At 41.7% G+C, this 23,196-nt stretch overlaps 1 protein-coding gene across 5 annotated transcripts in view; it reads left to right on the forward strand.

Annotated features, from left to right (window-relative positions):
* Nucleotides 1–23,196, forward strand: part of LOC128693238 (alkylglycerol monooxygenase) — a 67,207-nt gene that overhangs the window by 19,139 nt on the left and 24,872 nt on the right. For 2 of the 5 annotated variants that reach the window (XM_053782774.2, XM_053782779.2), the window contains exon 2: nucleotides 21,026–21,153. In XM_053782774.2, the coding sequence (XP_053638749.1) occupies nucleotides 21,049–21,153 (105 nt within the window). In that variant the 5' untranslated portion in view covers nucleotides 21,026–21,048. Of the gene's footprint in view, nucleotides 1–20,792; nucleotides 20,939–21,025; nucleotides 21,154–23,196 lie in introns of all 5 variants that reach the window. The other 3 variants (XM_053782775.2, XM_053782777.2, XM_053782776.2) reach the window with 3 other exon arrangements.

The raw sequence follows: 23,196 nt of genomic DNA on the forward strand, positions 1-23,196 counted from the left end.
TGTTGAGTTCTTCACATACTTCACGGTCATTTCTTGTTGTCTCTCCTCCTTCCTTCCTTAGCCTGATTACCTGGTCCTTGACTGTTTTTTCCTCCTGATGTGGCTGTACAACAGTTTCGGGTCAGATTTGGCTTTCGCTGCTATGTCATTTTCATATTGTCTTTGGGCCTCCCTTCTTATCTGTGCATATTCGTTTCTGGCTCTACGACTGTTCTCCTTATTCTCCTGGGTCCTTTGCCTTCTATATTTCTTCCATTCCCTAGCACACTTGGCTTTTGCCTCCCTGCACCTTTGGGTAAACCATGGGCTCATCCTGGCTTTTTCATTATTCCTGTTACCCTTGGGTACAAACCTCTCCTCAGCCTCCTTGCATTTTGTTGCTACATATTCCATCATCTCATTAACTGGCTTCCCTGCCAGTTCTCTGTCCCACTGAACCCCGTTCAGGTAGTTCCTCATTCCTGTGTAGTCCCCTTTCTTGTAGTTTGGCTTCATTCGTCCTGGCCTTCCTGCTTCTCCCTCCACTTGTAGCTCTACTGTGTATTCGAAGCTTAAAACCACATGGTCACTGGACCCAAGGGGTCTTTCATATGTGATGTCCTCGATATCTGCACTACTCAAGGTGAATACTAAGTCCAGCCTTGCTGGTTCATCCTCTCCTCTCTCTCTTGTAGTGTCCCTTACGTGTTGGCACATGAAGTTTTCCAGTACCACCTCCATCATCTTAGCCCTCCATGTATCTTGGCCCCCATGTGGGTCCAAGTTCTCCCAATCGATCTCCTTGTGGTTAAAGTCACCCATGATCAGGAGCTTTGCCCTGCATGCATGAGCTCTTCTGGCCACTCTAGCCAGTGTGTCAACCATCGCTCTATTGCTCTCGTCGTACTCTTGCCTTGGCCTCCTGCTGTTCTGTGGTGGGTTATACATCACTGCTATTACCACCTTGGGACCTCCAGAGTGAAGTGTTCCCGCTATGTAATCACTTTCTTCTCCGCTGTCTCCTCTCTCCAGCTCATCAAAATTCCAGCGATTTTTAATCAGCAACGCCACTCCTTCACCCCTCCTGTTCCCTCTGTCTTTCCTCAGGATTTGGTATCCCGTTGGAAAGATGGCATCTGTTATCATACCTGTAAGCTTGGTTTCTGTGAGAGCTATGATGTCCGGTGATGCTTCTTTGACTCTTTCATGCCACTCCTCCCACTTATTTGTTATTCCATCAGCGTTTGTGTACCATACCTTCAGTTTCCTTTCCAATACTGTGGTTTGGGGGGCCTGTGAGGGTGGGAGACCTGGTGGCATACTGTGGGATTTTATAGCTCGGTGTTGGGTGGAGGCTGTGGGTATGAATTGTAGTGTGTGTTGGGATGGTGTGATAGGTTGTATGGTTCTGAGAATAGTTGTGTGTGTGCTTGCCCTTGCTGTTCTGTTCTGCTCTGACTGACCTCTGCTGGTTCCATCCTTGTCTCTTTTCCTGTGTGTGTGTGTGTGTGTGTGTGTGTGTGTGTGTGTGTGTGTGTGTGTGTGTGTGTGTGTGTGTGTGTGTGTGTGTGTGTGTGTTTGTGTGTGTATTTGTGTGTGAGTGTGTATGTGTATGAGTGTGTGTGTGTGTGTGTGTGTGTGTGTGTGTATGAGTGTGTGTGTGTGTGTGTGTATGAGTTTGTGTATGTGTGTGTGTGTGAGTGAGTGAGTGTGTGTGTGTGTGTGTGTGTGTGTGTGTGTGTGTGTGTTTATGTATCTGTGTGTGTGTGTGTATGAATTTGTATATGTGTGTGTGTGTGTGTGTGTGTGTGTGTGTGTATGAATTTGTATATGTGTGTGTGTGTGTGTGTGTGTATGAATTTGTATATATGTGTGTGTGTGACTCAACAATCAATATTTGCACCAATAACTCATTACAGTTGTGACCGGGTGTGGAAGTGTGAATTGCTCATTACACTATAATTTGTTCATGATTGTAGCCATGTATAAACGTAAGTAACCATTCTTACAGTATTCATTACCTTTGTAACTTGTGAGTTCATTACCTTGTACCTAGTTCAGCCATCCAAACTTTGGGGCCCAGTCCCTGGGCCCATTACGTACCTCTGTAATCTGTAAATACCTTTGTAACTTGTCATGATTGTGACTAGACCTACCTGGAGTTCATTACCTTTGTAAATTGTGAGTTCATTACTTTGTACCTAGTTCAGCCATCCAAACTTTGGGAGCCCAGTCCCTGGACCCATTACGTACCTCTGTAATCTGTAAATACCTTTGTAACTTGTCATGATTGTGACTAGACCTACCTGGAGTTCATTACCTTTGTAAATTGTGAGTTCATTACCTTTGTAAATTGTGAATTCATTACCTCTGTAACTTGCTCAGCTATCAAAACTTTGGAGTCCAGTCCCTGGACCAATTATGTACCTCTGTAATCTTTTGACTACCGCCCACAGGATGGGTATGGGGTGCATAATAAACATATTAAACTAACTAAAACTGGTGGCTACGTGACTAAGAGTGTAGATGGCATGTTAGGATGTGTGGGGCGTGAAAATATGGGTAAGGTGTGAGCTTGGGGCTGTGAGGGCTAAGAAGCTGTGGGGAAAATGGTGAATGAAAGCATGACTAAAGTGTGGGGTCGTGTGGGAGTGGTGAGTGAAAGAATAAGGTGTGGGGCCGTGTGGGCCTGAAGCTGTGGGGTGGTGATGGTGAAAGGTGTGTTTGTCGGGGGCTTGGTATGGGTGGTGATTGGATGATGGGTGACTGGGTGGGCGATTATGTAGTTGGTGGTAACGAGTGTTGTGGGTAACAAAGTGATTAGGTATGTGGACGGAATGTTGCGGGTGAAACGTCAGGTAAGGTATGCAGGTGAGGTCGTAGGGGATATGTGGCCTTGAGGGAATGGTGGTTGTGAGGGCCCCCAGACAGATGGCCGACAGACATTTGGCCGACAGACATTTCACCGACGGACATTTGGCCGAACGGACATTTCACTGAATATCCAGTAACCTAACTCATCCTAACCTAACCTATTATAGGGAATATTACCAGCTAAGTCTATTTAAAGACATAAATGAAATACAGCTTCAGTGTTGATTCGACTGATTCGCAGCTGCACCCAAACCGGTCCCTTCAATTTGAATCATCATATCCCCAAACCGCAGCTGTTGAGGAATAAGTGATAGCTAAGAAGTTGCTCCAAAGGAGTGTATATTTCAACATTTCACACTGGAAACGATATGCTGAATGAAGTTGTACTCACTTGGTTGGACTCAAAAGTCCACACCTCACGGTCGTGTTTAGGATAGCCTTAATCACCTTATGTTTACTTAAAACTGCAGTTTCTTAGGTTCTACATGTGAGACTGAGACTTATCCTGCTCGTGTAACATGAGCTATGGTGTTGACAGCACCATTACGACGGATATTGGTGACCTAAATGGAGCAGTAGTGTCTCTTGAACTGCTGAACAGTCTTCCACTCAAATGTACACTGTTACATTACACTGTTCAAACCAAGATTTTTCTTAAGTTTCGTGGTAATTTCACAACAGGAATATCACAATTCACTGTGTAATAGTTATACCGCGAATTTCTGAGATTGTCAAATGAACAAGAGTCAGGAATGCACTGATCACTATTGTACCAGGGTGATGCCCGCATGACACACGTTTTCCCTTTCGTTTCTCTAGCCCTGAAATGCTGAAGTCAGCGTGATTTCACTCCTTGCTAAACATCATCACAGTATTCAATGCAAGTGATAAATTTCTTGTTATCTAACTATATACGACAGCTAAGTTAGTCCCACATTGTAGGTAAAGTGGTTCAGGATTTTTCTGTAATTTTCCTGCTAAGGGAAAGAGTCATTCTCGTTTCTCTGTCACTTGTATTGCAACGAACACTTAACTGCAAGAAGAGATGGCATGACTATGACGCTGGTTGACGCTGGTACACGCACATGCTTCTCATTAAACCATTTATGCGCAAGTGAGAGAGGCTATCAGCCCCTCTTCAGGGAGGGGAGTCCCTCAGGGGGCTGAGAGATACCCCCTTTCTGGAGAATTTTCTTCACACCTATCCTATCCTAACCTAATGTATCCAAACCTAACCTAGCCTATCCTTACCTAACCCAGATATCCGATATTAGGTAAAATATCCGTTCGGTGAAATGTCCGTTCGGCCAAGTGTCCGTCGGTTAAATGTCCGTTTGGCCAAATGTCCGTCGGCCATCTGTCTGGCCACGGGTCGTGGGGGAATGGTATAGGTGTGAGCGGGTATCCATGGGGGGCGATTGTATGAGTGGATTGTGTGGTGGAGGGTAGGTTGTTGGCTGGGATGGTGTGGCCGTGGGAGAATTATAGGGGCGAGAGAGGCAGGAATGAGTTAGAAGTATAATATAGGTGAAGGCTTGTGGTCGTGGGAAATTTATAAGGGAAGGGTGGTGCCACGAGGGGAGGGGGGAGAGGGTGGCACTGGAGTTTACCTGGAGAGAGTTCCGGGGGTCAACGCCCCCGCGACCCGGTCTGTGACCAGGCCTCCTGGTGGATCAGAGCCTGATCAACCAGGCTGTTACTGCTGGCTGCACGCAAACCAACGTACGAGCCACAGCCCGGCTGATCAGGAACCGACTTTAGGTGCTTGTCCGGTTCCAGCTTGAAGACTGCCAGGGGTCTGTTGGTAATCCCCCTTATGTATGCTGGGAGGCAGTTGAACAGTCTCGGGCCCCTGTTACTCATTGTATGGTCTCTTAACGTGCTAGTGACACCCCTGCTTTTCACTGGGGGGATGTTGCATCGTCTGCCAAGTCTTTTGCTTTCGTAGTGAGTGATTTTCGTGTGCAAGTTCAGTACTAGTCCCTCTAGGATTTTCCAGGTGTATATAATCATGTATCTCTCCCGCCTGCGTTCCAGGGAATACAGGTTCAGGAACCTCAAGCGCTCCCAGTAATTGAGGTGTTTTATCTCCGTTATGCGCGCCGTGAAGGTTCTCTGTACATTTTCTAGGTCAGCAATTTCACCTGCCTTGAAAAGTGCTGTTAGTGTGCAGCAATATTCCAGCCTAGATAGAATAAGTGACCTGAAGAGTGTCATCATGGGCTTGGCATCCCTCGCTTTGAAGGTTCTCATTATCCATCCTGTCATTTTTCTAGCAGATGCGATCGATACAATGTTATGGTCCTTGAAGGTGAGATCCTCCGACATGATCACTCCCAGGTCTTTGACGTTGGTGTTTCGCTCTATTTTGTGGCCAGAATTTGTTTTGTACTCTGATGAAGATTTAATTTCCTCGTGTTTACCATATCTGAGTAATTGAAATTTCTCATCGTTGAACTTCATATTGTTTTCTGCAGCCCACTGAAAGATTTGGTTGATGTCCGCCTGGAACCTTGCAGTGTCTGCAATGGAAGACACTGTCATGCAGATTCGGGTGTCATCTGCAAAGGAAGACACGGTGCTGTGGCTGACATCCTTGTCTATGTCAGATATGAGGATGAGGAACAAGATGGGAGCGTGTACTGTGCCTTGTGGAACAGAGCTTTTCACCGTGCCTGCCTCGGACTTTACTCTGTTGACTACTACTCTCTGTGTTCTGTTAGTGAGGAAATTATAGATCCATCGACCGACTTTTCCAGTTATTCCTTTAGCACGCATTTTGTGCGCTATTACGCCATGGTCACACTTGTCGAAGGCTTTTGCAAAGTCTGTATATATTACATCTGCATTCTTTTTGTCTTCTAGTGCATCTAGGACCTTGTCGTAGTGATCCAATAGTTGAGACAGACAGGAGCGACCTGTTCTAAACCCATGTTGCCCTGGGTTGTGTAACTGATGGGTTTCTAGATGGGTGGTGATCTTGCTTCTTAGGACTCTTTCAAAGATATTTATGATATGGGATGTTAGTGCTATCGGTCTGTAGTTCTTTGCTGTTGCTTTACTGCCCCCTTTGTGGAGTGGGGCTATGTCTGTTGTTTTTAGTAACTGTGGGACGACCCCCGTGTCCATGCTCCCTCTCCATAGGATTCAAAAGGCTCGTGATAGGGGCTTCTTGCAGTTCTTGATGAACACGGAGTTCCATGAGTCTGGCCCTGGGGCAGAGTGCATGGGCATGTCATTTATCGCCTGTTCGAAGTCATTTGGCGTCAGGATAACATCAGATAGGCTTGTGTTAACCAAATTCTGTGGCTCTCTCATAAAAAATTAATTTTGATCTTCGACTCTCAGTCTGGTTAGTGGCTTGCTAAAAACTGAGTCATATTGGGACTTGAGTAGCTCACTCATTTCCTTGCTGTCATCTGTGTAGGACCCATCTTGTTTAAGTAGGGGCCCAATACTGGACGTTGTTCTCGACTTTGATTTGGCATAGGAGAAGAAATACTTTGGGTTTCTTTCGATTTCATTTATGGCTTTTAGTTCTTCCCGCGATTCCTGACTCCTATAAGATTCCTTTAGCCTAAGTTCGATGTTTGCTATTTCTCTGACCAGTGTCTCCCTACGCATTTCAGATAGATTGACCTCTTTTAGCCGCTCTGTTATTCTTTTCCGTCGCCTGTAAAGAGAGCGCCTGTCTCTTTCTATTTTACATCTACTCCTCCTTTTTCTTAGAGGAATAAGTCTTGTGCATACATCGAGTGCCACCAAGTTAGTCTGTTCTAGGCATAAGTTGGGGTCTGTGTTGCTTAGTATATCTTCCCAGCTTATATCGGTTAGGACTTGGTTTACTTGGTCCCACTTTATGTTTTTGTTATTGAAGTTGAATTTGGTGAATGCTCCCTCGTGACTAATCTCATTTTGTCGGTCTGGGGCTCTGCGCATACATGTCTGAACCTCAATTATGTTGTGATCTGAGTATATTGTTTTTGATATGGTGACATTTCTTATCAGATCATCATTGTTAGTGAAGATGAGGTCTAGTGTATTCTCCATTCTAGAAGGCTCTATTATTTGCTGGTTTAAATTGAATTTTGTTCAGAGATTTAAAAGCTCGTGTGAGTGTGAGTTTTCATCAGAGCTGCCTCCTGGTGTTATTACTGCAACAATATTATTTGCTATATTCCTCCATTTTAGGTGCCTTAAGTTGAAATCCCCCTGGAGCAAGATGTTGGGTGCAGGAGCTGGAAGATTTTCCAGACAGTGGTCAATTTTTAACAGCTGTTCCTGGAATTGCTGGGATGTTGCATCCGGAGGCTTGTAGACTACCACAATGACTAGGTTTTGGTTCTCGACCTTTACTGCTAAAACTTCCACTACATCATTTGAGGCATTTAGCAGTTCTGTGCAAACAAGTGACTCTGCAATGTACAGGCCAACCCCCCCTTTTGCCTGTTCACTCTGTCACATCTGTATAGGTTGTAACCTGGGATCCATATTTCGTTGTCTAAGTGATCCTTTATGTGGGTCTCAGTGAAAGCCGCGAACATTGCCTTTGCCTCTGCAAGCAGTCCACGGATGAAAGGTATTTTGTTGTTTGTTGCTGGCTTTAGACCCTGTATATTTGCAAAGAAGAATGCCATCGGACTGGTGGTATTGTTGGTACTGGGGGGGGGATTTTTTTCCGGCACTGGGTGCATATGAGAGTATCAGACGTGTATGAACTGTCTCAAGCACTAATATGCCTCAGCTCTTCCTTTAGGAAATAAACTCCTCCCACTTTGTAACATACCAAATGGTGATTTTGATATATTAATAATAATACTATTATTTATTATTATTATTATTATTATTATTGTATTATTTTTACTTATATTATTATTATTACAGCTCAACCAATGAGGTGCTACCTAACTTAAAATACACTGTAAGACTACTGGTTCACAGTCCTACCACCCACACAACGTATGTATAAAATTCAAGACAAATTGTTCGTTTAACAAACACTGTGAAATATGTTTTTACGTTTAACATTATAAACCATATTCTGGACTATACAACTGTCAAGTTTGTAGATTCCAGAACTCATATTTGAAATATGTTGTGGATCTTCCTTAATAAGTGATGATTCCACAAAATTTCGTTGAACTATGGGATTACAGGCAGGTGGCTAACCATCCGGGGTTAAAAATCCGAAAGCCTTATCCTAAATTATGGCTTATATCCCTCACATGAATGAACAAAACACTGGATTCTTGTCCAGCAGTTATTGCATATATATGTGGTTTAACTCTGGTCTCAAGAGTTTATCCTAAATAAGAGCTATCACAAAAAAATAATTAAAAATTCTCCCAAGGAGAATTTTTAATTATTTTTTTTTACGGTTGTTTTTACAGCTTTAACATTAAGATATTCACGAGCTTGTGGGAAATGAGAACAATTTTCATTTTATGATGAAGCCAACAAATTCTCAAACTTATACTCGGCTTTATCTTGAAGAATGTTTTTTTTTTAAGTTTAATGAAAAGCTTTATCAATAAACATACGTTGACATTGTAAATCAGAAGCAATTTCATAGATTTTTCTAAATTCTCAATCCTAGAATTCAGGGCTACAAATCCTCAAGGCGCTCAAAAACACAGAAATCAATATACTTTGTTTAATATGTGTTTGGTGATTCGAATAGTAGTGTATGTTGTAATATCAATATAATAATACTATCTTTATTTACTACAAGTACATGTACATGGTATATAATCGTAGCTGACATCAATGACATACTACTATGTAGAAAGCTCCTTGTTATGCTGAGCATTATAGACAAATTAGGTCAGTGTCCCAGGATGCGACGCACACCAGTCGACTAACACCCAGGTACCCATTTTACTGATGGGCGAACATAGACAACCGGTGTAAATAAACATGCCTAATGTTTCTACCCTGGCTGGGAATCGAACCCAGACCCTCGCCGTGTGAAGCTAGAGCTTTAGCCACCAGGCCACCAGTATGAAAATATGTTAGTAGGCTTGCGATAAACATTGACCTTAAATGTTCAACCAGATCTATGAACATGTATACCCAGAAATGGAATTATTCCAGTTACCTCACTTTCCATAGTGAACTTAATGGAAGGAACCAGTGAGTTTAATAGGGGTGGAACGTCTCATTACAGTCATGGTCACAAGAGTACATCATCCACAGGAAGAATGTTATTAAGTATTTTGGTATCAAAATACTCCATGTACACAGGAGACAAAAGATTACTCATAGCCATGCCAAATTTCTGTAAGTAGAATTTGTCATTGAACACAAATTTACAGTCCATAACGCACAATTTAACCAAGTCAATAATTTGATTAGTGTTTAAAGGGAGATCATATTTTGGAAGTTCTTCTGCAAGGAAATCTAACAAGTCATCTACTGGTACTTTAGTAAATAACGAAGTAAAATCAACACTAAGTAGTTTGGAATCAGACATAAGAACATAAGAACACAAGAAAGGAACACTACAACAGGCCTACTGACCCATGCGGAGCAGGTCCATGTCACCCCCCGGATTAGACCAATGACCCACCCAGTCTGGTCATCCCCACTCAAGGATGGAGCACTGTACCAGACCCAGCAGCACAAGCAAGTCAGGTCCAACTCACACCCACCCACACCCACTCATGTATTTATCTAACCTATTTTTAAAACTACACAACGTTTTAGCCTCAATAACTGTACTCGGGAGCTTGTTCCACTCATCCACAACTCTATTACCAAACCAGTGCTTTCCTATATCCTTCCTGAATCTGAATTTTTCCAACTTGAAACCATTGCTGCGAGTCCTGTCTTGGCTGGAAATTTTCAGCACACTATTTACATCCCCTTGATTTATTCCTGTTTTCCATTTATACACCTCGATCATATCCCCCCTAATTCCACGCCTTTCGAGAGTGCAGATTTAGGGCCCCCAGTCTGTCCTCATGGGGAAGATTTCTGATACATGGGATCATCCTTGTCATCCTCCTCTGTACGTTTTCCAGAGCATTTATATCCATTCTGTAATACGGTGACCAAAACTGTGCAGCATAATCTAAATGAGGCCTAACCAAGGATATATAGAGTTGAAGAACAACCTGAGGACTTCTATTATTTATACTTCTAGATACGAAGCCAAGAATTCTGTTAGCTTTATTGCGAACACTAATGCACTGCTGTCTTGGTTTTAGGTCACTGCTAACAGAACTCCCAAATCCCTTTCGCAATCGGTAGTATTAAGATCTACATTATTTAGTTTATATGTGGCATGGTTATTTAACTGTCTAACATTTAGAACTTTGCATTTGTCAATATTAAACTGCATCTGCCACTTCTCCGATAAATAGTGAGCTTTATCACGTCACAAACAGTGAGCTTTATCACGTCACAAACAGTGAGCTTTATCACGTTACAAACAGCGAGCTTTATCACGTCACAGTGAGCTTCATCAATTCACAGTGAGTTTTATCAAATCACAGTGAGCTTTATCACGTCACAAACAGTGAGCTTTATCACGTCACAAACAGTGAGCTTTATCACGTCACAAACAGTGAGCTTTATCAAGTCACAAATAGTGAGCTTTATCAAGTCACAGTGAGCTTTAAGTCATAAACAGTGAGCTTTATCAAGTCACAAACAGTGAGCTTTATCAAATCACAGTGAGCTTTATCAAGTCACAAACAGTGAGCTTTATCAAATCACAGTGAGCTTTATCAAGTCACAAACAGTGAGCTTTATCAAATCACAGTGAGCTTTATCAAGTCACAAATAGTGAGCTTTATCGTCACAAACAGTGAGCTTTATCAAGTCACAAATAGTGAGCTTTATCAAGTCACAAACAGTGAGCTTTATCAAGTCACAAATAGTGAGCTTTATCAAGTCACAAATAGTGAGCTTTATCAAGTCACAAACAGTGAGCTTTATCAAGTCACAAATAGTGAGCTTTATCAAGTCACAAATAGTGAGCTTTATCAAGTCACAAATAGTGAGCTTTATCGTCACAAACAGTGAGCTTTATCAAGTCACAAATAGTGAGCTTTATCAAGTCACAAACAGTGAGCTTTATCAAGTCACAAACAGTGAGCTTTATCAAGTCACAAATAGTGAGCTTTATCAAGTCACAAACAGTGAGCTTTATCAAGTCACAAATAGTGAGCTTTATCAAGTCACAAATAGTGAGCTTTATCAAGTCACAAATAGTGAGCTTTATCAAGTCACAAATAGTGAGCTTTATCAAGTCACAAATAGTGAGCTTTATCAAGTCACAAATAGTGAGCTTTATCAAGTCACAAATAGTGAGCTTTATCAAGTCACAAATAGTGAGCTTTATCAAGTCACAAATAGTGAGCTTTATCAAGTCACAAATAGTGAGCTTTATCAAGTCACAAACAGTGAGCTTTATCAAGTCACAAATAGTGAGCTTTATCAAGTCACAAACAGTGAGCTTTATCAAGTCACAAACAGTGAGCTTTATCAAGTCACAAACAGTGAGCTTTATCAAGTCACAAACAGTGAGCTTTATCAAGTCACAAATAGTGAGCTTTATCAAGTCACAAACAGTGAGCTTTATCAAGTCACAAACAGTGAGCTTTATCAAGTCACAAACAGTGAGCTTTATCAAGTCACAAACAGTGAGCTTTATCAAGTCACAAATAGTGAGCTTTATCAAGTCACAAACAGTGAGCTTTATCAAGTCACAAACAGTGAGCTTTATCAAGTCACAAATAGTGAGCTTTATCAAGTTACAAATAGTGAGCTTTATCAAGTCACAAATAGTGAGCTTTATCAAGTCACAAACAGTGAGCTTTATCAAGTCACAAATAGTGAGCTTTATCAAGTTACAAACAGTGAGCTTTATCAAGTCACAAATAGTGAGCTTTGTCAAGTCACAAATAGTGAGCTTTATCAAGTCACAAACAGTGAGCTTTATCAAGTCACAAACAGTGAGCTTTATCAAGTCACAAATACTGAGCTTTATCAAGTTACAAATAGTGAGCTTTATCAAGTCACAAACAGTGAGCTTTATCAAGTCACAAACAGTGAGCTTTATCAAGTTACAAACAGTGAGTATCTGCCTTAAGGAACTTCAGTGAATCAGACACTTTGGTTATACTACCCAGCAATCCCTATGATGGCATATACCTTTGATGAGTTTCGAGAGTTTTTCTCCTCCCAGAGGCTACTCCTGGGCCATGCTTGTCTGGTACTTGCCTGGTCAACTAGGCTGTTGCTACTGGCGGCCCAATGGCCAACATATCGGCCACAGCCTAGCTGATCTGGCACCTAGATGATCTGGCACCTGATATCTTCTGGTATAATGTTGAATAGCCTGGGACCTTGGATGTGTTGTCATGCTAGCCGCCAATTCTCACCTGAAACACGACTTTCTTCCTCTTCATTTAATTCACACGCACAGCCTTGCTATGAAAATGCGCACCATGGTCTGTTCATCATCTTCATCACGTACCACCTAACATCATAAACATTCATGATCTCTTCTTGCAGACACGAGTACAAAACGCTGCATTCCACCGTACTACCACTAACCAACTACACACCCAACTACTTAACTTTGTCAACCACAACACCTAATTCACTTGGGCCCACACTTCAATACCTTTGGCCACAAAGGCCAGGGTAAACTTCACATCATTCTTTCCAACAGAGCCAGCTCTCTCTACAATCACTACATCTCTCCAGGCCCCATCACCGGCTCCTGTAATACTACATACCTCGCCTAACCCCATAGTCATCTCCACAACACATTCCTTCTCTTTCAAGAGTGATGACTGGGACTCTTTCAAAAAACATATTGATAACACCATCCTCACGTACGATTACAACAATAAACTCATTGCAAACATTGAGACTCAAATCGTCCTTCTACAAAGCACACTCTCCGAAGCAACAAAGCCATACCAAAAAAAAAAAAAAAAAAAAAACACTCTCCATTCGCTTCTCCTTCTATCCCTCCATAAGAACTAGCCGTCTTTTCCCCTTCTACCACAACTGCTTCTCCAACACTGCCACAGATTCACCCAAGTCTTTAGAGACCTTACCTTTCCTTGTAACCACATCATCCACAGCTTAAACGAAGATCACAGCACTCACTGGCTTAATTTCACCAAACAAGCTGAAAAACACCGCATCACCGACCCGAGTACCTTCTGGAAATTCATTAGAAAAATCCAGTGCCTCACCTTTCACAAATTCCAACACATCAGCCATAACAACATACATCACACTCACCGGAAGCTACTTATGTCTTCAAATCCATCTGGAAACGCATCTTAAACCCTCATAAACTTCACTTCACTGCTCTACAACACACATAACAAATAGAACACTGGAACATACACACACACGAAACGACACCTGACAATCACATACATTTATACGTCCTCTCACACCCTTTTCCAACTTTGGCATCAAGACACTTCTTAGGCGCCTTCCTCCCAAAGCATCTGCAGCCTCTGGCCTCTACCACATAATCTTAAAACATCTTCTCGACTCTATTATCACTGCCTACACTAACCTATTCAAAGCCTTTCTTGCCTCTGGCTACTTCCCTGCTCTCTTCAAATCTGCTGCTACTATTTTCATCCCTAAACCTAACAAGAACTACATAGATCCTAAAAACTATGGTCCTATCAATCTGACAGAAACTCTTTGTAAAATCTTTGAGAAACTCATCAATCTTGAAGATACCTTAAACTTAATATCCTTCTCATACAACTAACTCCTATGTGCGGGTTATTTGAGTATTGTTCCAGTCATTGTATTGTGCCTTTTTTGTTATCCTTCTCACAGACAGGCAATTCGGCTTCAAACGTCACCGTTGTACCCAAGACGCCCTTGCCATCATTCTCAGTTTCATCCACATCAACACTAATCACGGTCAAAACACAACTTTAGTTGCAAAAGACTTGGAGAATACATTCGACGTTGTCTGGCACTACGAGCTTAAATTCAAACTTTGCTCCCATCACATGTAAACTTCTCTGCAGTTTCCATGAGTACAAGATTCCCCGTCCATCAACCTGACTACTTTCCTCTACGTGCTGGAGTGCCTCAGGGATCTGTTCTTTCCCTTACTCTCTACACCCTGTACACTGACATCACCTCACTACTATCCTACAACACCGTCACCATAGCCTATACAGATGACGTAACCCAACCCATCACTCATCGAAGTATTGACATACTCGCACACAAAGCACAAAATGAAGCCGACATGATCACCTACTGGGAACACCAAGGAAGGATCATATCAGATGCTAACAATCCAGCGTCACCTATTTAAACTATAGGAAATGTGATCCTCAACTGCTTGTCACACTCATAACATCTAACCACGTAGTTACCTCTCTTTGACGTCACCCTCGACCATCTTGGCATTCACACACACACACACACTTGTCATTGGCATTACCTTGACTACAACTTTTGCACGCACACACACACACACACACACACACACACACACACACACACACACACACACACACACTACTTGACAACGAAATGCACGGAGGCAGAGGAGACGTTCGTACCCAGGGGCAACAGAAATAATGGGAAAAGCATAACGAGCCCTTTGTTCACCCAAAGGTGTAGAGAGGTCAAACTAAGTGCATTAGAGAATGGAAAAGTACAGAAGACAAAGGGCACAGGAAAATAAGGAGATTAATCGAAGAGCCATCGAATATGCACAGATAAAGAGGGAGGCCCAGTGACAATACGAAAATAACAGCATCGAAAACCAAATCTGACCAGAAGCCACATCAGGAGGAAACCAACAGTCAGTTACCAGTTAATCAGGCTGAGGAAGGAAGTAGGGGAGACCACAAGAAACGACCGAGAAGTAGGTGAAGAGCTCGGCATGAGATCTAAGGAAGCATTTTCAGTGGAGACAGAAAGGACTCCAGAAAGCCAGAATGGTGGGGTACACCAACAAGTGCTGGACATAATACACACAACCGAGAAGGAGGTGAAGAGGCTGCTGAGTGAGCTAATACCTCAACATCTCTCTGTGCATCCTGAGAGAGGGAGCAGAGGCGCTGTGTGTGCCACTAACAAGAATCTTCAACACATCTATCGAAACAGGGCAGCTACCTGAGGTTTGGAAGACAGCAAATGTAGTCACAGTTTTTAAGAATGGAAACAGGCAGCATTAAACTACAGACTAATGTCACTGACATGTATAGCGTGCAAAGTCATAGAGAAGATTATCAGGAGTGGTGGTGCACTGATCTACTGCTAGGTCTATAGCACGGTTTCACAGAGAAGGGAAATCCTGTGTCACAAACTTACTGGAGTTTTCCGACAAGGTGATGGAAGTAAGACAAGAAAGAGAGGGGCCAGTAGATTACATTTTCTTGGACTGTAAAAAGGCTTTCGACAATGTTCTACACAAGAGATTAGTGTAAATGCTAGAGGAACAGGCAGGTATAACAGGAAAGGCACTGCAGTAGATCAGAGAATACCCGACAGGTCTCTCCAGGTAAACAGGAAGGCAACAACGAGTCATAGTATGTGACGAGATGTCAGAGTCAGCGCCTGTGACGAGCGGGCGCTGACTCTGACATCTCATCAGAGATGTCAGAGTTAGTCCAAGGGCTGTTGCTCTGAATCTATCCTTTCCGTCATGTGAATGACATGACGGAAAGGATAGATTCAGAGCTGTTCCTGTTTGCAGACGATGTGAAGCTAATGCGAAGAATTCAATCGGATAAGGATCGGGTAGGATTACAAAAGAATCTGGACAGGCTGCAAGCCTGGTTTAACAACTGGCTCCTGAAGTTTAACCCCACCAAGTGCAAAGTCATGAAGATTGGGGAAGGTCAAAGAAGACCACAGACAGAGTACAGGCTAGGGGGCCAAAGACTGCAAACCTCACTCAAGGAAAATGATCTTGAGGCGCACATCAGCTAAATAACTGCTGCAGCATATGGGCGCTTGGCAAACCTGAGAACAGCGTTTCGACACAGTAAGGAATCATTCAAGATTCTGTACATCGTGTACGTCAGGCCCATATTGGAGAATGTAGCACCAGTTTGGAACCCACACCTGGTCAAGCACGTCAATAAACTGGAGAAAGTTCAAAGGTTTGCAACAAGACTAGTTCCAGAGCTGTTCTGTTGTAGATTCGCCGGTATAATCGCCTGGCCCGGGCCTTTTCCAAGAGGTGGCCCAGCCTTGGCTCCCTGACGAGGCAGTGTCTCAGACCAATGTCTGCCATGGGAGGCGTCCCAGAGCTAAGGGGTATGTCCCACGAGGAGAGGTTAAGGAAAATCGACCTGACGATACTGGAGGACAGGAGGGATAGGTACGTCATGATAATGACATAAAATATTGAAAGGAATTGACAAAGTTGGTAGAGACAGGATGTTCCAGAGATGGGACACAGCAACAAGGTGTCACAACTGGAAGTTGAAGACTCAGATGAGTCACATGGATATTACGAAATATTTCTTCAGTCATAGAGTTGTCAGGAAATGGAAAAATCTGGAGAGTGATGTAATGGAGGCAGGATCCATACATAGCTTTAAGACGAGATACGATCAAGCTCATGGAGCAGGGAGAGAGTGGACCTAGTAGCGAACTGCGAAGAGGCGGGGCGAGGAGCTGTGAATCGACCCCTGCAACCACGGATAGGCGAGTACAAATAGGTAAGTTCGTTATTAGTACTTTTATACGCTTCCTGAAGGTGCACCTCGGCATGACTTCCATTTAGATCACCTTTTCTAAATAGTGTTAGTAATTTAGTGTGTGACATCCTTCATCTATATGATTGATCTTACAGGATTACCAACTTTGCGTATTCCAATCAAACCATTATATAAATAAGGAAGAGATGATTTCTGTACGAAAACTGCTCGATTAAAATATTCCCTTTCAGAATCTTTAAATTTACTCTTAAATAAAATTACGATTAACCCGTTCAGTTGGATTCTTATCTAACAGTACATAAGTTGGCAATCCTGTAAGACCAATCATAAGTTCTGTAGGTTCTACAAACTAAAGATAATCTAAATGGCTACCTTTGGTATACCTTTGTGAATACTGTGTCTTCTTCCCATGTTAAAAATAATGTTGATCACATTGATAAACTTCCAGGTTTTAAAACATCAGGTGTCTCGGCTTCAGTGAATTAACCAACTTGATGTCTGATTGTGAAGCATTTACATTAAAATGAATAACTTATAAACCATTATTTATTGGGTTGGTGTTTGATTCAAAGTTACGGAGAATTTCCTTGACGTTGGTGCCGTCGGTGAGGCAGAGGTGGATGCGGGATGGGAATATGTTAGTTTTTAACATTCCTTGGTTTGTCTGTTGAAGGTTGTAGCCGGTTTGGGATTGATAAGTTTGCGTCTGGATGTCGAGGAGCTGTGGTGGTTGGAGGTGCTTTAGGTGGAGGTAGAAGTGGATGGGTCAGAGGTGGATGTAGATGGAGTTGTGGTTCTTATGGGTGGGGTTATGGTGGAGGTGGATGGAACTGTGGTGGATGTGGAGGTGGAAGACACTGAGTGGGTTATAAGAGATGAAATTTTGAGTGATTGGAGAGGTGTTGATGGCTGAAGTAGAAAGCAGGAAGAACGGATGATGATGTTGGGAAGGCTGTTGGCAGGAAGTATGGCATTAAAAATGTGCACAAAGCGGCGTGGTAAGTTTTGGCAACGGTCAAAGAAGCTTGGACTGCTGTAATGATAAAGTTAGAGGTTATGTGATCAACAGAATGGGCAAGTTGTGTTATTGGCTGGGGCTGATTTGGTGGTGGGTGAAGTCCAGTTGCTGGAGGATGGTGGGGAAGTATAAGTATTAGCTTGAGAGGTGAAGGGGTTAGGGAGATAATGGGGTTGGCCTATTTTTTAAGAGTAGATTATTATAATTATAATTATTTTAGAACGCTAAGCCTGTAGGATTATACAGCGCATGTGGGGGAGATGGAAGGTATTCAGGCTCAATTCAGGGAACCGGAGCACAGATCCAATTCCCTAGATCAAGAACCCCTCACTACCGTCAAGGAACCTCCCTTGAGGGGCTTCAAGAGTTAAAAATGTATTGGCGGAGGTGGCAAGAATTAGGACAGCATGTATATGAGATTCCCCAGAGTTGGGGCATTTGATGGAAAGCTTGCAAGATGACAATAACTGACCGATGGCCGAGCATCTGGAGCAGATCTGGCGAGTTGAGGCGCAGTCACAGTTAGATTGGCCGAATTTGTGACATTTAAGGCACTGAATGATAAGAGTGGAAGTTTTCAGTAAAGAGAAAGATGAGATAGATATGGATGATCTTTGCGCGAATTCCATGCTTAATAATGTGACTGCCGTCTTGAGGTGTAGAACAACGAATTTTAGGTATATCAGAGATGGCAGGGTAGTAGATGTCGCCAACGGAAATTTTGTTATTCGTAGCTCTGTCGTGGATGAGTTCTTTCTTTTCAGAATCGTGGACAATTGTAAAGTCTCGTTAACATGTTTGTCTATTATAGTACTTTTGGCACAGTGTTCTGGAATTCAGGTAATTTTGAATCTGACGTCAGGTCTATAGATTTTGTCTAGTGGTGGTTTTAATGTAGGTACTGTATGAATCCTGGTCGAGGAGTTTCAAACCTGGGTGAGTTCTGAAGACAATGATTTGCGGAGTTTGAGCGAGCTGGAAGAAGACATTACCAGGAGAGATAGAGTGGATATCTGGCTTGGAGTATTATAGACGGAGAGTGAAGGTCGTAGTGGAAGGCGGGAAAGTGGCGGTGCTGTATCCTAAATTCCTATTGTCAGATCAAGTTGCAAACCCTCGTCGATTTCCAAATGATCTGATATTGGCTGAGTGGATTGGCCAAGGGACTCCAACATCATATATCTACTCTCGTGCAGCGCTTAACAGGAGTTACAAAATAGCCTTGTACAAACCACCTCATCGGAGATACTACAAGTGTCAGCGCTGGGGTCACATTGCTTGGAAATACCCAGCTAAGTCACACTGGTGTGCAGTGTATGCCAAAGCCCATCCTTCTCACCAGTGCTATGATATGATCAAGAAACACCAGGCCGTTGCATTACAATGTATCAATTGTAAGACCCCAGGAGTCACAGCTGCTCATACTGATTGCAGAGTGAAAGCTGCCCACATAGCCAGCCGTAGGGCTCCCGCCTCACCCATCACCCCCCATGATGAGGCAGTAGGCCTACCAGGTACTTCATGTCTGAATACTGACCCATGCCTGATTTCAGACAATGTGGTTGAGCAAGTCACTCTGGAAGTACATCACCAGAGCACGATCACGTCTGCTATAAACACTAGTGATGTTGCTGGTGTTGACACCACCTGTCTGACTGAGCCAGCTGTCAGTCAGCCACCTGGCTCAGCTGACCGGGACTTCATACCTTCAGGTGAAGCTAGTCTTGCTCGGATGGTACACAACATGCAGCTGCGCATAACAGTACTGGAGAAGCAACAATGGTGCCTGAAACAACAACTTGAGCATCGCGAGGAAAAACTTACAGAGGGTGCAAATGAGTACATCAACCCACAGATTCTCAGCTATTATGAAAATGAATGTGGTGACGATGAACAAACTGATGAGTGCAGTGGTGTTAATAATTAAAAAAATGATGACTCTAAAAGTGGTGTTTACAATCACAGTGAAGATGATAAGGGCAGTGAAGACCATCATGATAGTCAAAATGATGAGTGTAATGTAGTGATAGATACTGAGTGTGGAGATGACCAGGTTGTCGATAATGGTGTATGTAACACTGGTGTCGAGTACCAGGTAATCCTCTACTTGAATTATATAACATGAGGTATGTCACTGGGGAGCTCCCTAAATCATGGACCAACAGCCTCGTTATTCCTATTCCGAAGCCCAATAAGCATAACTCATTATGCCCAATATCCTTTACTAGCTGCTTGTGTAAAACATTCGAAAAGATGATTCTTAATCGTCTTGGTGTACAGAGTCTTGAACGATTCCTTACTGAGGTATCGGAACGCTATCCTTAGGCTTGCCAGACGCCCGTACGCTGCAGCAGTTATCCGATTGATGTGTGCCTCAGATGTAATCGGTGTTATACTCACGCCATCTTTTTCTTTGAGTGAGTTTTGCAGTCTTTGGCTACCTAGACTATACTGTGTCTGCTCTTCCTCGATCTTCATGACTTTGCATTTGGCAGGGTTAAATTCAAGGAGCCACTTGCTGGACCAGGCTTGTAGCCTGTCCAGGTATCTTTGTAGTCCTGCCTGATCCTCCACCGATTTAATTCCCCTCATTAACTTCACATCATCTACAAACAAGGACACTTCTGAGTCTATCCCTTCCGTTATGTCATTAACATATACCAAAAACAGCACAGGTCCTAGGGCTGACCCCTGTGGAACCTCGCTTGTCACAGGCGCCCATTCTGACATCTCGTCACGTCTGTGTGCGTATATGTTTGTATGCTCGTGTGCATGTGTCTGCGTGCCCCCTTGTGTGTGTATGTGTGTGAGCGCGCGCTCGTGTGTGTGCGCGCTCGTGTGGGTGTATGACCCACTCAGTATTTGTCTTTATAACTCATTACAATTGTGACCAGGTGTGCACGTATCAATGGCTCATTACTTTGTAATTTGTTCATGACTGTAACCATGTATAGGAGTGTAGATGGTTCATTACCTTTGTAACTTGCCATGATTATGACCAGATCTACCTGGAGTTCAATACCTTTGTAACTAGTTCAGCTATCATAACTTTGGGGTCCAGTCCCTGGACCCATTATGTACCTCTGTAATCTTTTGACTACCGCCCACAGGATGGGTATGGGGTGCATAATAAAGATAAACTAAAACTGTAAAGTGTCATCCTGGGCAGTGTACAGAGACAGGGCCATACTCTGGAACATTATATTTTAAGAGTGTCCAAACATCCAACCTTTCAGAGACACCTTCATGCAAACCTTTCATGATACGACAAAACACGTCATTAAGTCACTGATAAGCCTGCTGTTCTGAAACACCTACAATCACTGCAAAGTGTATCACACCTACAGTCACTGTAGGTGATACATCAACAGTCACTGCTACAGTAAGTCTCTGATGCAATATATTATCTACTACATAGACTGATACAGCTACACTCTTTACTACATAACAGTCTCTGATGCAGCTACAGTATCTCCACAGAGTGCAGAAGTGATGGAGCGGTCACTACTACAACGTGTGGGCACTCTGCTATACCTGGTCCATCCCAACACCACAACATTCAGCAGTGTCGACCAGGTCCCCAACTATATACACGAGGTACAGTAACATCACAATGCAGATTAAGACATCTATGTAACACTAAACTCTTTAAAGATAAGTAGTTTTGCACTGATACAGATTAGACACCTATGTAATATTAGGTATCTTTAAGATACGTAGTGTTGCCCTGATTCAGAGAAATGAGGCATCTATGTAACCCTAGGCATTTTTAAAGATACGTAGTGTTGCCCATGTCTTTTTCATGAACTCGGTATTGTATACCGTTTATATTTCACAATCCATGTCTATTCAACAATGTATATGCATTCACGATGAAAATAATTTATAAAAGCTTTCTGTATACAGCAAAACTCTTAAATTAAGAGTAATACAACAGCAGCATTTATAGGATCAAAGAGCAGCATAATGCAGTAGGCACAGAACACATCAGTAAACTTCCTTCTTGGATAAACTTCTCGATGTATATTACCTGAGTTAAAAATAAATGAAGTATTTTTTTTATGAAATCCACATTGCCAGGGACATCTACATATAACTGGTCAAACATTCTACAAATTGATTTGAAAAATAGTTTTTGCTTTTCCTCGATACATTTTCACATGTAATATTAAGGGAATAATTTGAAAGAAATTTCGTTTGAAGAAAAAATTGTAAAGCTTAATATATATATATATATATATATATATATATATATATATATATATATATATATATATATATATATATATATATATATATATATATATATATATATATATATATATATATATATATATATATATATATATATATATTGATAAATTAGACACATGTGCAACTCTTGGGTATCTTTATTGAGGAAACGTTCCGCCACACAGTGGCTTCATCAGTCCATACAAAGGAGAATCTTGAAGAACAGGAGGAGAATGAGGTAATCATGATTACCTCATTCTCCTCCTGTTCTTCAAGATTCTCCTTTGTATGGACTGATGAAGCCACTGTGTGGCGAAACGTTTCCTCAATAAAGATACCCAAGAGTTGCACATGTGTCTAATTTATCAACATGTCGGTTCTCTGAACCATTCATCTACATATATATATATATATATATATATATATATATATATATATATATATATATATATATATATATATATATATATATATATATATATGTATATATGTATATATATATATATATATATATATATATATATATATATATATATATATATATATATATATATATATATTATTATTATTATTATTATTATTATTAGAATCAAGGGGGAAGCGCTAAACTCGTAGAATTATACAGCGCCTATGGGGGGGATGAAAAGTATTCAGGCTTAATTCAGGGAACTGGAGCAGAGATCTAGTTCCCTAGATCAAGAGCCCCTCACCAGTATCAAGGAACTTCCCTTGAGGGGTTGGTTTCTATAAGATAACTTCTTGGGTGGAAAAACTAACGTTTGAGGCTATCTTATCCTAGTGAATAAATTATGACACCCCGAGTATAATACACTGGATGTTTTCAAGTGTTCAAACTTATTCTTTTCAGTATCACAGCTCAGTCTATTAAGCTTCATATCTTAATCTATCGAGCATCAAAATAACCCTTTAAGTATCTAACTTAAATTATTAAGAAAAACAATCTACTGAATATAACTTTAGTTTATTGACTATCACAGTTTAGCTTCGTGGGTAAAACTTACTTCTTTCCGGGGTTGAATAAATTACTGAGTGCAAAATAATAAAATAAAATCTAATAAAATCTTAAAAGTTCTTATCTACATACATTAGTACGCATTCCTAAATATAACCCAAGTGAAATATTTGGTATTTCACTGTAAAGGTTGTGTACTCAAACCATTAATATATTGAGTTGTGTTTGTTGCTTAGTCTGTGTTTATTAGTTTTATAGTGTAGAATGTTTTTAATGTTTGTTTTGAAACTGTTATTTACGTCTGTGTTACATAATCTTCTCAAACTATGTTTGGTTGTGCCTTTCTTAATCATCTTATTTATGCTCTCATTATTTTCTGTAAATTGTTTTAAATGAATTATATGTTTTCGAGCTGATGATAACGCTATGAGTAT

This window comes from Cherax quadricarinatus, chromosome 28 (genome assembly GCF_038502225.1).
Source record: "Cherax quadricarinatus isolate ZL_2023a chromosome 28, ASM3850222v1, whole genome shotgun sequence".
NCBI classification, from domain to species: domain Eukaryota; kingdom Metazoa; phylum Arthropoda; class Malacostraca; order Decapoda; family Parastacidae; genus Cherax; species Cherax quadricarinatus.